Here is a 12,975-nt window from a genome sequence, read left to right as displayed (position 1 = left end):
TCTTTCAATTCTAAAATCTAAATAAAAATAATTTTTTGAGAGTTTGGATATAGCTAATTATTTTTTATTAAAAAAATAGATTTTTTCTAGATGATTAATTTTTATTAAGCTGATAGATATTTTAGGATTATTATGATTTTTATTCTGTAACATGTTCAACTTTTAAGAAATTAGTGTCTTTCAACATTTTATTAATATTTTTATCTATTTTCAATTTAAATAGATAATCTTAGTGTATTCTTAATTTTTTATTAGAATTAAATATTTATTAAGATTTTATTTTAAGTTATTTACTTAAAAAATAAAGTGCCTTTCATTTAAATAAATTCTTTTTTATTAAAATTTTTATCATTATAAAACCTTGTTGTATTTTTATATCTTGCTTTTAGAAAAATTAAAATTGCCTTATTAATATTTTTTGCTTCTTCATTTTAATAATAATATTTTGATAATCAAAAATACTCATATAAACCTATTATAGTTTTAATCTTTAAACTTAGTTTCAAAAGTAAGAATAGTTTTAATTGTTGAAACCTCTCATTTTTAAAATTATTAACCAATTCCTTTTCTCTTTTAAAGATTAAACTAATAAGTCATTTTTTATCAAATAAGTTTATTGTCCCATAAATTTAATAACTTTTTTATTAATGTATATTAAAATAAGTATTCTTATATTAATTATTTTGAGCAGAATCTCCCTTCTAACTATGAAAATAAAGTTATAGTATTAGCCAAAGCTAAAATTCCTGTAATTTTTGGATATTAAATAAAATTATTGTAATAATTCATTCATCAAAATGTTTTCCTAAAAATAATCATATAAAGATTGTTGTCTATTGAAACTTTTAAACAAGCTAATTAATCTATAAATTAAGGTGAAGTATGTATTTATTTTACAAAAAATAAATTCTCAGCTTACTTAAGCCTCCTATATGTGTATCTTTAGATAATTAATAATTAACTAAGATGATAATACATAACTTTAGATCTTTGTATAATTTATTTAAGTTTTCTTCTGAACCTTGTTATCTTATCATGTCTTCATCTTTAGATAAAATTTTGAATTGACACTATTTATAATGCTATCTATATCAGTTTATGTAAAGCATTTTTACAGTATCTAAATCTTTATAACCATACATATAAGCTTGTAAAAAAGAGTAAATTTTATTAATTATATCTAGTTCTAATTTATAGTTACTTTTTTTGATAAATTAATCTAACTCAATCCTTTCAGTGAATAATAAGTACATTTAAATTAAGACAAGTCAATAAAGTAAGTAATGTTATTAATACTATCGCTGTAATAAAGTTAAGGGTAATAAATGTACTCATTAAAATAAATATCAGGTAACTAATTAATCTGGTTAAACTAATTAAACTAATTGTAATATTTTTAGTCTATTTACGGCTATTAAACTTTATAATAAAAGAATATTTATATTTAATTCATCTCTTAGAAAAGCTTAACCTTTTTTATTCTTTAAGGATTACATTTAATTAAGAAATGATTAATTACCATACAAATTTTGTATTTTTAAAAATATATCTGCATATGATTTAAATAATTAAACAAAAACAAATTATTATTTTTGATGTCTAGTCTTATTTTATTTCAAATTTAATGTTATTTTATCTTTAAAATTAATGTAAGTTGTTTGTTTTTCATCACCATAATAATTATTAAGATCATAAATTGTATTTGTATTAATAATTTAAACAAACATACACAAAAATAAATGCTTCAACAAAAGATACTTGCATTTCTCTTAATATAATTTATATTAACGATGAGCCATCCATAGTAAGCCTTTTTAAAAAATCGAAATCACTCTGAAAGCTTCAATTCATAGATTTAATATCTAAATTTGGTTAATGAATCAGTTTTAAACTAAAGATAGTTATTCTAATTGATAACCTCTAGTATAAATGAGGAAGCAAAATAAGATCTATGCCCTTATCCAGGATTTTATGGAGATTACTGTGTTGGATTAAAAGAATAATAAGAATAGTTACATTTACATGAGAAAACTAGCATGAAAATGTAATAGATGTATTAAAATTCTGAAACTGAATAAGCAGTTTAAGGTATTCAAAATATGCCTTCTGGAGTTGGTGTTTCTTTTGATATTACTACTGGGGAACTAAAACTTCCTGCAATCTAACTCACTTATCAAAAAGATCCCACTCAAGAATAAATTTGGAAAGATCCATTTTCAGATAACCAATTTATAGTAGCTGATGAGACACAAGTAGAATAAATAGAGTTGTAACCAGACATCAAAATATTTTAAAATGAATAAGAATTATCAAATGTGTGGATTGAAGCTGCTTAAAATGGCTACTGGTTGGGAGGACAATATAGTCACTCATAAGATTTAAATTAGATATTTGAAAAATTCTTTAAAGGAGATTAAGAAATGTCTGTTTCACAAATGACTAAGAATGTTCTGAGATTGACTTTTAAGAATGATAATCTGAACCTAAACAAATATGCCTAAAGAGCTGTAAATGCTTTACCTTAAGAATATTCACCTGAAGTATATAACGATTTCTTAGAATCATGGGGAACTCATATTTCTGTTGATACATACATTGGAGGTATGATTGAAAAAGTAAATGCATTCAAAAGTTGTGTTAATGCTTCTCCCTCATTTAATGGAGGATTATCTCCTTAATAAGTGGAATAAGCTCTTAACAATGAATTAAATGGGAATCAAGCAGATGGATATTTTGCTGCAAGAAGAAAAATTGTTGTTGATCATAGATTTGGAGGAAATCCAGAAAATGTATCAAATTGGGAAAATACAATTAGTTAAAATCCTGCTTTATTAAAAATAAATAAGTTTGTATCTTGGGATAGTCTAGTTGCAGATACCCAAGTAAAGCAAAACCTATAACAAGCAATTATGAATAGAATTGAGTCAATGAAATAAAGATACATTAATAATTAGTAATCAATCCTTTAGCAGAGAAGTATAGAAAATAATAGTCCTAAGACTGCATACGCAATTTAAGGAAACGGAAAAACAGACGCTTTTCTTCATGTAGCAGCAAATATACATTTTCTAGCACCTCTTAAGTATGTTGTTTCAAATCCCTTTTAAATGAAAGAAGCTTCTATATGCCCTCCTTAATAGCAATTAAAATTTTCAATGATTAATTGTAGCTCTGGCTAATTTGCTGACTTATAAATTTTAGGTCTTCCATAAGATGTTAGATACGAAAGAGATAACTTAGGTAACTTTAGAACTATTTTAAAAGAAAACTATGGTAATTGGGTAAATAAAGGATGCAGTATAGCATCTGTTAGTGGATTTCCTGAGTTTGTTGATCTTAATTAGATTCCTCCAAATGATAGTAGATTCTAAATGATTTGTACAGACTGCATACCAACTTTTTATAATGGTCCTAATGGAAATTAATTATAGTGTAATTGTCCAGCTTTTTGATAATATTTATAATAAATAAGTTTCAAACAGAACTTAGCTAATCAAACTTACTATTTAAGCAGGTAAAAAATTAAATAAAATATATTATCTAATATCAAATAAATGAATTAAAAAATTAGAATAATTTATTTTTTGTAAGTTAAAAATTATATAATTTCATAAATTAGTGAGTAAAAAGATATTAAAAAACATATTAGGTATAAATTATGTTAAAAATTATATCAGTACTCTTTAATCTCATGTTGATTAGTTAAATTTAATTTTCTTAAAACTAATTTATCTTTTTAAAAATATTTGGTTTTTAAGCTTAAAAAGCTGGAATAAATGTGGCTTGAACTCTTTATAATGACTACTGGTAAGGAGGAGTTATAGATAGCCATTCGTTAGATTTAAACGACCTTTTCTAAAGCTTTTTTAAAGGATATTAAGAAATATCTGTTTCAAAACAGGTAAATAATGTTTTTAGAATAACTTTTAAGAATGATAATTTGAACATCTACAAAAATGCTTAAATAGTTGTAAATGCTTTACCATAAGAATTTTCAGCAGTAGTTTACAACAATTTTTTAGAATTATTGTGAACTAGATTACATATTATTTCTTAATTTTATTTTTAAGGTTATTGTCTACTTGATTATTTCTGATTAATATCTATAAATTTTATATCTTGAAGTAAGAAAATAAATAATTAATTTACATAGAAAATAAATAATACAATTAAACAATAATATTAATTTATTTATACTTTAAATAATATATCCTATATTTACATATTTTCAAATATCAAATTCTCAAAACAATTTTTCTATATCGGCTTATTTATGCCTTTTTTAAATTATAAAAGATCTTTTAATGCTTCTCTATATCAAAAGCACTTCCACAAATTTCTTTAAAAGTTTTTTGTATTAAATTAGTTTTCTATAATGATAAGCTTTAATTCAATTTTATATTAATAAGATTATGCCAAAAATGACCAGAATTTAAATATAAACTGTAATTTATTTCTTAAGAAATTTTATTTTGTGAGTACAAAAATAAATTTGTACCACATGATATTTTGAAATTTTCCTCTATTTAGTTAACTTTTTTATTTTAAAGTTATTGACTTTTAAAATTCCATTAATTTTATTTACTTTAGAAATTATTGATTTTAAAATAAGAGTAGGATTGAAATACATTTTAATCATAAATATCCTAAAATAAATTTTAGCTCTTACTAAATTTTAAAAATTTTATTTTAAACTACAAAAATGTTAGCGATAATTTTTTAATAATAATATGAAATGAAAATATATTTCTGCTTATATATATTATATATCATATACTTAATACTTACAAATATCAATAGTAATCTTCAAATCAAGAGAAAATAATAAATTTATATTTATATCAATTTTATTGTTTTTATTATTAAAGGCCTTTAATACCTTTAAAATAAAAAAATAATTTAAAGAATAAATAAGTTTTTTTTTATTTTAAAATAAATTTATAAATTAATTATATATTATATTTACCTTATAAATTCTAGTAATTATTTGTTTGATTGTATTAAAAGTTAAATCTAAATTAGTTTCTCTTACAAAAAATAATGAATTTCTCTCTTGTTTAATATTCTGGCTTTTCATGCTTAATTTAATAGAGCTTTATATAGTATTTGGGTATTGAAGTTTTAACTCAGAACTCTTACTTTTAAAATCTATAAAAGAAACAAATAAATAACAATTAAATGGAAAAAAATATTTTACATATCTACTTTTCAAAGAAATTTAAGAAAATCTATTTCCTTTAAGTTTGGTTCATATTCAAATAATTTTAAAAGGCTCTTTAAACTTTTTGTTTTAAATCAGGATTTATTTTTTTTGTCCCTTACTAATTGTTTTAGAACCTTTTTATTTTTAATAAATGAAACTTGTCAGAATATTATGAAGCTAAATTTTAAATTTAAGATTTTATAAAATCTAAGTAGTTCGTCATGATCAATTTGAGTAAAAATATAATAAATATAGAATTAATCAACACTAATATTCAAAAAAAAGAATAATATAAATATGAAAAAAGATTTCTATTCATAAAAATAGCAAGCAATATTGTTATAGAGCAAATATTTGTTGATTATTTATCAATTTAGTTGATATTTACTTATTTAAAGGGTTTTACTTTTGATGTTAAAATTCAGTAAAATGAAATTATCATAAAAATTAATATTCTTTTAACTATAATTGTTTAAGAATAAAAATTTAAAACCAGAATTATTGAAAGTTTTCCAACCATTTTTATGAATTCCTAACAATAAGCACTGTTTTTATACTCTTTGTTAAGAAAACCCAAGTTTAGTTTCGAATTTGAGTGATCTAACTTACTTTTTTTCGTACAAGTAGCATAAATAAAACTAAAGGAATTATTATCACCCACGTAATAAGTAAAGGTAAAACTAAAGTAATCATGTATCTGATATATTATTAAGTATAACACTCATAAGAAACATTTGATAAAATATATATTCTATCTCCAATAGTTCTAGATGACTTCAAAGCTATAAACTAGGCTATTAAGTCAGGTTAAATAAAAATTATCAAGAAAAGACAAGCTGTAGAAAGAGCATAATATGGAAATTTTTATAAATTATTCTTTCTTTTTTACCTTAAATGCTTAATTAGTAATCCTAGAAATATTTTTAAAACACAAATTATTGGAATAATTTGTTACTAAAACAGATAATTGGCATGTCACTTTAAATTTCTATTAATAGATAATCTAAAGAATATATAATTAATTTTAAAGGATTGCCTACTGATTAGGGCAGTTGAATAACACCTTTATTTGAATAAAATTTATGTAAAATATTTTTATTTGTAAAAAAAAATAATGCCTTATGGGATTGTTAGATTGAAGGTAGAAACTCAACTTACAATCTAAAAATAGTCTGTAAGTATTTTTAAATAAATGACTTGTGATTCAATTTGATTTTTATTTATTTAAGTTTCAATTTTTATTTTTTTTAATTTTTAAAGAATATTTACAAGATTACTAAATATAGTATCACTTATTTTTAAATGTGTTTGATATTCTTAAGCAAATATTCTATTTAGTTTTATTTTTACTTAAAATACTATGGGGAATCTAAAAGTTGGTAGCATATTTAAATATTGTTTCCCAATAAATTTTATTTTTATTTTTAAAGTATTGACCTATCGCAGTAAAGAGAATTAACTCATTTGAATTAATTAAAAATTTATAAAAATAAATTCAGTTTCAAAATTAAGGTTAGTATCACTTAGATTAAAGGCAAAGAATCTTGAAGTAGATTTGAAAATCCAGAGCAAGAGAGTATCAAGAGATGTTGAACCAGAAGAATTATGAGACTAAAAGCTTAATTTGTGCAGAATTAGGAACAGTCATAAATGAATGTTGTGAGATCACTAACATCTAATAATAGAATAAGAAATCAATCAATTATTTAGTGTCTCAACTTCCTAGTATTGTAGATGATTATCATAAATTTGATAATTTACTCAATACAGATACTACTTGGTTTGAACTAGAAATAAAAAAAATTGTCTAAGACAGTAGAAAAGTAAACAAAGAAACGACTGCCAAAGAAATTCTAAATACAGAAAATGCCTATCAAGCAAACAAGAAGTATTGAAAAAGGGTTTCAAAATTTATTTTGATGATTTTTTCTAAAACTGACAATAATTAAACAAAAATATAGATAAGTTTACCTCAAGAATATTGGGTGGAAAATGGTGAAGGATATGCAAATTTACTCTTTTGATTGGGTGAAAAATTTATTTTAAGATTACTAATAATATAATTTTTAGCACCCTTTTTAGCTTTAACAAAAAAAAATGATAATGAATTTTTTTTAATTAAAATAAAAAAACTAAAATCTTTAATTAGCTATTAACTTTTTATTATAATAAAGCAATTTGATTGTATATTGGTTTTGAGTCAGTAAATTAATTGAATTAACTTTTATTTAAAAAATTAACTTTAGAAAGATTCAGTTATATTTATAAATAAATTGTTTATCATACCTTATATAGCCGTTATTGGTTTAAAAATTTTAAGATATAAATGACTAAATAAATGGCATTTTTTCAGAATTTATCAGATAGTTCTACCTTTTAGAGTATTTTAATTTTGCAAGTATTCGAATTGAAAAAATAGAAACAAAAAGAATGTTTAAGTTCATATTTCATTCAAATATAAAGAAATCTACTTTTATATTCATTACTAAATCTTTCGATTCTAAAATCTAAATAAAAATAATTGAATGAGAATTTGGATATAGCTAATTATTTTTTATTAAAAGAATAGATTTTTTATAGAAGATTAATTTTCATTTAATTGATAGAAATTTTAGAATTATTAAGATTTTTATTCTGTAATATGTTCAACTTTTAAGAAATTAGTGTCTTTTAACATTTGCTTATTTAATATTTTTATCCATTTTCAATTTAAATAGATAATCTTAGTGTATTCTTAATTTTATAAGAATTAAATATTTATTAAGATTTTATTTTATGTTATTTACTTAAAAAATAAAGTGCCTTTTGTTTAAATAAATTCTTTTTTATTAAAATTTTTATCATTATAAAACCTTGTTGTATTTTTATATCTTGCTTTTAGAAAAATTAAACTTGCCTTATTAATATTTATTGCTTCTTCATTTTAATAATAATATTTTGATAATCAAAAATACTCATATAAACCTTTTATGGTTTTAATCTTTAAACTTAGTTTCAAAATTAAGAATAGTTTTATTTGTTGAAACATCTTACTTTTAAAAATACTAACCAATTCCTTTCTCTATTAAAGATTAAAATTATAAGTCATTTTTTATCAAATAAGTTTATTGCGCCCATAAATTTAATAACTTTTTTATTAATGTTTATTAAAATAAGTATTCTTATATTAATTATTTTGAGCAGGATCTCCCTTCTAACTATGAAAATAAAGTTATAGTATTAGCCAAAGCTAAAATTCCTGTAATTTTTGGATATTAAATTTAGAATTATTGTAATAATTCATTCATCAAAATGTTTTCCTAAAAATAATCATATAAAGATTGTTGTCTATTAATACTTTAAACAAGCTAATTAATCTATATATTAAGGTGAAGAATGTATTTATTTTTACAAAATTCAATCCTCAGATTACGTAAGCCTCCTATATGTATATTTTTAGATAATTGATAATTAACTAAGATGGAAATACATAATTTTAGATCTTTGTATAATTTATTTAAGTTTTCTTCTGAACTTTATTATATTATTATGTCTTCATCTTTAGATAAAATTTTGAATAGACACCATTTATAATGCTATCTATATCAGTATATGTAAATTTAGATGGTAAACCATTTTTACAGTATCTAAATCTTTATAACCATTTCAATAAGTTTGTAAAGAAGAGTAAATTTTACTACTTTTATCTAGTTCTAATTATTGCTTTTTTTGATAAATTAAACTAACCCAATCCTTGCAGTGAAGGATAAGTACATTTAAATTGAGCCAAAGTCAATAAAGTAAGTAATGTTATTAATGCCATCACTGTAATAAAGTTAAGGATTATAAGTGTACTAATCAAAAAAAATATCAGGTAACTAATTAATCTGGTTAAACTAATTAAATTAATTGTAATATATTTAGTCTATTTACAGCTATTAAACTTTATAATAAAAGAATATTTATATTTAATTCATCTCTTAGAAAAGCTTAACCTTTTTTATTCTTTAAGGATTACATTTAATTAAGAAATGATTAATTACCATACAAATTTTGTATTTTTGAAAATATATCTGCATATGATTTAAATAATTAAACAAAAACAAAATGTTAATTTTGATATCTAGTCTTATTTTATTTCAATTTTAATGTAATTTTATCATTAAAATTAATGAAAGTTGTTTGTTTTTCATCACCATAATAATTATTAAGATCAAAAATTTTATTTGTATTAATAATTTAATTCAAAACAAACATACATAAAAATAAATGCTTCAACAAAAGATACTTGCTTTTCTCTTAATATAATTTATATTAACGTTGAGCCATCCATAGTAAGCCTTTTTAAAAAATCGAAATCACTCTGAAAGCTTTTCATAGATTTAAGATCTAAATTTGGTTAATGAGTCTGTTTTAAACTAAAGATAGCTATTCTAATTGATTACCTCTAGTATAAATGAGGAAGCAAAGTAAGATCTATGCCCTTATCCAGGATTTTATGGAGATTACTGTGTTGGACTGCAAGGATAATAAGAATAATTAAATGTATATAAGGAAATCCGCATGAAAAGGTAATAGATGTCTTAAAATTCTGAAACTGAATAAGCAGTTTAAGGTATTCAAAATATGCCTTCTGGAGTTGGAGTTTCTTTTGATATTACTACTGGGGAACTAAAACTTCCTGCAATCTAACTCACCTATCAAAAAGAGCCCACTCAAGAATAAATTTGGAAAGATCCACTTTCAGATAACCAATTTATTGTAGCTGATGAGATACAAATAGAATAAATAGAGTTGTAACCAGACATCAAAATATTTTAAAACGAATAAGAATTATCAAATGTTTGGATTTAAGCTGCTTAAAATGGTTACTGGTTGGGAGGACAATATAGTCACTCATAAGATTTAAATTAGATATTTGAAAAATTCTTTAAAGGAGATTAAGAAATGTCTGTTTCACAAATGACTAAGAATGTTCTGAGATTGACTTTTAAGAATGATAATCTGAGCCTAAACAAATATGCCTAAAGAGCTGTAAATGCTTTACCTTAAGAATATTCACCTGAAGTATATAACGATTTCTTAGAATCATGGGGAACTCATATTTCTGTTGATACCTACATTGGAGGTATGATTGAAAAAGTAAGCGCATTCAAAAGTTGTGTTAATGCTTCTCCCTCATTTAATGGAGGATTATCTCCTTAATAAGTGGAATAAGCTCTTAACAATGAATTAAATGGGAATCAAGCAGATGGATATTTTGCTGCAAGAAGAAAAATTGCTGTTGATCATAGATTTGGAGGAAATCCAGAAAATTAATCTAATTGGGAAAATACAATTAGTTAAAATCCTGCTTTATTAAAAATAAATAAGTTTGTATCTTGGGATAGTCTAGTTGCAGATGCCCAAGTAAAGCAAAACCTATAACAAGCAATTATGAATAGAATTGAGTCAATGAAATAAAGATACATTAACAATTAGTAATCAATCCTTTAGCAGAGAACTATAGAAAAAAATAGTCCAAAGACTGCATATGCAATTTAAGGAAACGGAAATACAGACGTTTTTCTTCATATAACGGACAAAATACATTTGCCAGCACCTCTTAAGTATGTTGTTTCAAATCCCTTTTAAATGAAAGAAGCTTCTATATGCCCTCCTTAATTGCAATTAATATTTTCAATGATTAATTGTAGCTCTGGCTAATTTGCTGACTTAAAAATTTTAGGTCTTCCATAAGATGTTAGATACGAAAGAGATAGCTTAGGTAACTTTAGAACTATTTTAAAAGAAACCTATGGTAATTGGGTAAATAAAGGATGCAGTATAGCATCTGTTAGTGGATTTCCTGAGTTTGTTGATCTTAATTAGATTCCTCCAAATGATAGTAGATTCTAAATGATTTGTACAGACTGCATACCAACTTTTTATGATGGTCCTAATGGAAATTAATTATAGTGTAGTTGTCCAGCTTTTTGATAATATTTATAATAAATAAGTTTCAAACAGAACTTAGCTAATCAAACTTACTATTTAAGCAGGTAAAAAATTAAATAAAATATATTATCTAATATCAAATAAATGAATTAAAAAATTAGAATAATTTATTTTTTGTAAGTTAAAAATTATATAATTTCATAAATTAGTGAGTAAAAAGATATTAAAAAACATATTAGGTATAAATTATATTAAAAATTATATCAATACTCTTTAATCACATGTTCATTTATTAATTTATCTTTTAAGAATATTTGGTTTTTAAGCTTACAAAGTGGAATAAAAAATATATACAACATATTTATATAAATCACACAAAATTTCTCTCTTTTTTTGTCTAATTACGATTTCTAGCGGGAACATAGTAATTAATTTAATGTATTAAAAAAATTTTGGAATTGGTGTTTCTTTTGATTTTACTACTGGATGACTAATTTTCCTGCAATCTAGCTCACTTATCAAAAAAAGCCCACTCAAAAATAAATATAAAAATGTTAGTTTTCAGATAAATAATTTATTATTGCTAGCAGCACAAAAGTATATAGAATAAATAGAATTGAAACCAGATACAAAAATATTTAAAAATGAATAAAAAACTATCAGGTCTGTTGCTTGAAGCTCTTTATTATGATTAATTGTAAGGAGGTGTAAATAGATAGCCATTCGTTAGATTTAAACGACCTCTTCTAAAGCTTTTTTAAAGGATATTAAGAAATATCTGTTTCAAAACTGGTAAAGAATGTTGTTAGAATGACTTTTAAGAATGATAATTTGTTGCTCTACAAATATGCTTAAAGAATTATAAATGATTTACCATAAGAATTTCCAGCAGTAGTATACAACAATTTTTTAGATTAATGGTGAACTAGATTACATATTATTTCTTAATTTTATTATTAAGGTTATAGTCTACTTGATTATTTCTGATTAATATCTATAATTTTATATCTTGAAGTAAGAAAATAAATAATTGATTTACATAGAAAATAAATAATATAATTAAACAATAATTATTATTAATTTATGCTTTAAATAAAATTATCCTTTAATTACATATTTTCAAATATCAAATTCTCAAAACAATTATTCTATGTTGGCTTATTTATGTCTTTTTTAAATTATAAAAAATCTTTTAATGTTTCTCTATATCAAAAGCACTTCCACAAATTTCTATAAATGTTTTTTGCATTAAATTAGTATTATATTATGATAAGCTTTAATTCAATTTAATATTAATAAAATTATTCCAGAAATGACCAGAATTTAAATATAAACTGTAATTTATTTCTTTGAAATCAAATGAAAGAAATTTAATTTTTTGAATCCAAAAATAAATTTGTACCACATATATATTGAAATTCTCCTCTATTTAGTTAAGTAATTTAGTCGACTTTTTTATTTTAAAGTTAGTGACTTTTAATTTTTCATTAATTTTATTTACTGTAGTAATTATTGATTTTAAAATAAGAGTAGGATTGAAATACATCTTACTCATGAAATATCTTAAAATAAATTTTAGCTCTTACTAAATTAAAAAAATTTATTTTAAACTACAAAAATCTCAGCGATAATTCTGTTTAAACAATAATATGAAATAAAAAATATATTTCTGCTTATATATATGATATACTTAATACTTTTAAAATATCAATAGTAATCTTCAAATCAAGAGAAAATAATAAATTCATATTTATATCAATTTTATTGTTTATATTATTAAATATCTTTAATACCTTTAAAATAAAAAAATAATTTAAAGAATGAATAAGAAATTTATATTTTAAAATTAATTTTTA

The 12,975-nt window shown here is 21.9% G+C and overlaps 3 protein-coding genes across 3 annotated transcripts; all 3 read left to right on the top strand. All coding sequences in view use genetic code 6, as the record gives it.

The window, feature by feature from the left end:
* Window positions 1–1,790: 1,790 nt before the first annotated feature.
* Window positions 1,791–3,452, top strand: TTHERM_00759140 (MAC/perforin domain protein; the record flags this gene model as incomplete). Its single annotated transcript, XM_001016997.1, has 1 exon — window positions 1,791–3,452. One exon carries the CDS (start codon window positions 1,791–1,793, stop codon window positions 3,450–3,452), a length of 1,662 nt encoding a protein of 553 aa, XP_001016997.1.
* Window positions 3,453–6,808: 3,356 nt separating this feature from the next.
* Window positions 6,809–7,402, top strand: TTHERM_000759139 (transmembrane protein, putative; the record flags this gene model as incomplete). The annotated part of the gene is made up of 2 exons (XM_012797850.1): window positions 6,809–7,104; window positions 7,165–7,402. 2 exons carry the CDS (start codon window positions 6,809–6,811, stop codon window positions 7,400–7,402), a joined length of 534 nt encoding a protein of 177 aa, XP_012653304.1.
* A 2,049-nt stretch (window positions 7,403–9,451) lies between these two features.
* Window positions 9,452–11,161, top strand: TTHERM_00759120 (MAC/perforin domain protein; the record flags this gene model as incomplete). The annotated part of the gene is made up of 1 exon (XM_001016995.1): window positions 9,452–11,161. The coding sequence occupies one exon, from the start codon at window positions 9,452–9,454 to the stop codon at window positions 11,159–11,161; it is 1,710 nt and encodes a 569-aa protein (XP_001016995.1).
* Window positions 11,162–12,975: the final 1,814 nt, after the last annotated feature.

Source organism: Tetrahymena thermophila, assembly GCF_000189635.1.
Source record: "Tetrahymena thermophila SB210 genomic scaffold scf_8254630, whole genome shotgun sequence".
NCBI classification, from domain to species: domain Eukaryota; phylum Ciliophora; class Oligohymenophorea; order Hymenostomatida; family Tetrahymenidae; genus Tetrahymena; species Tetrahymena thermophila.
The sequence above is the reverse complement of the archived record's forward strand: the minus strand, read 5'-3'. Positions and strand labels throughout refer to the sequence as shown.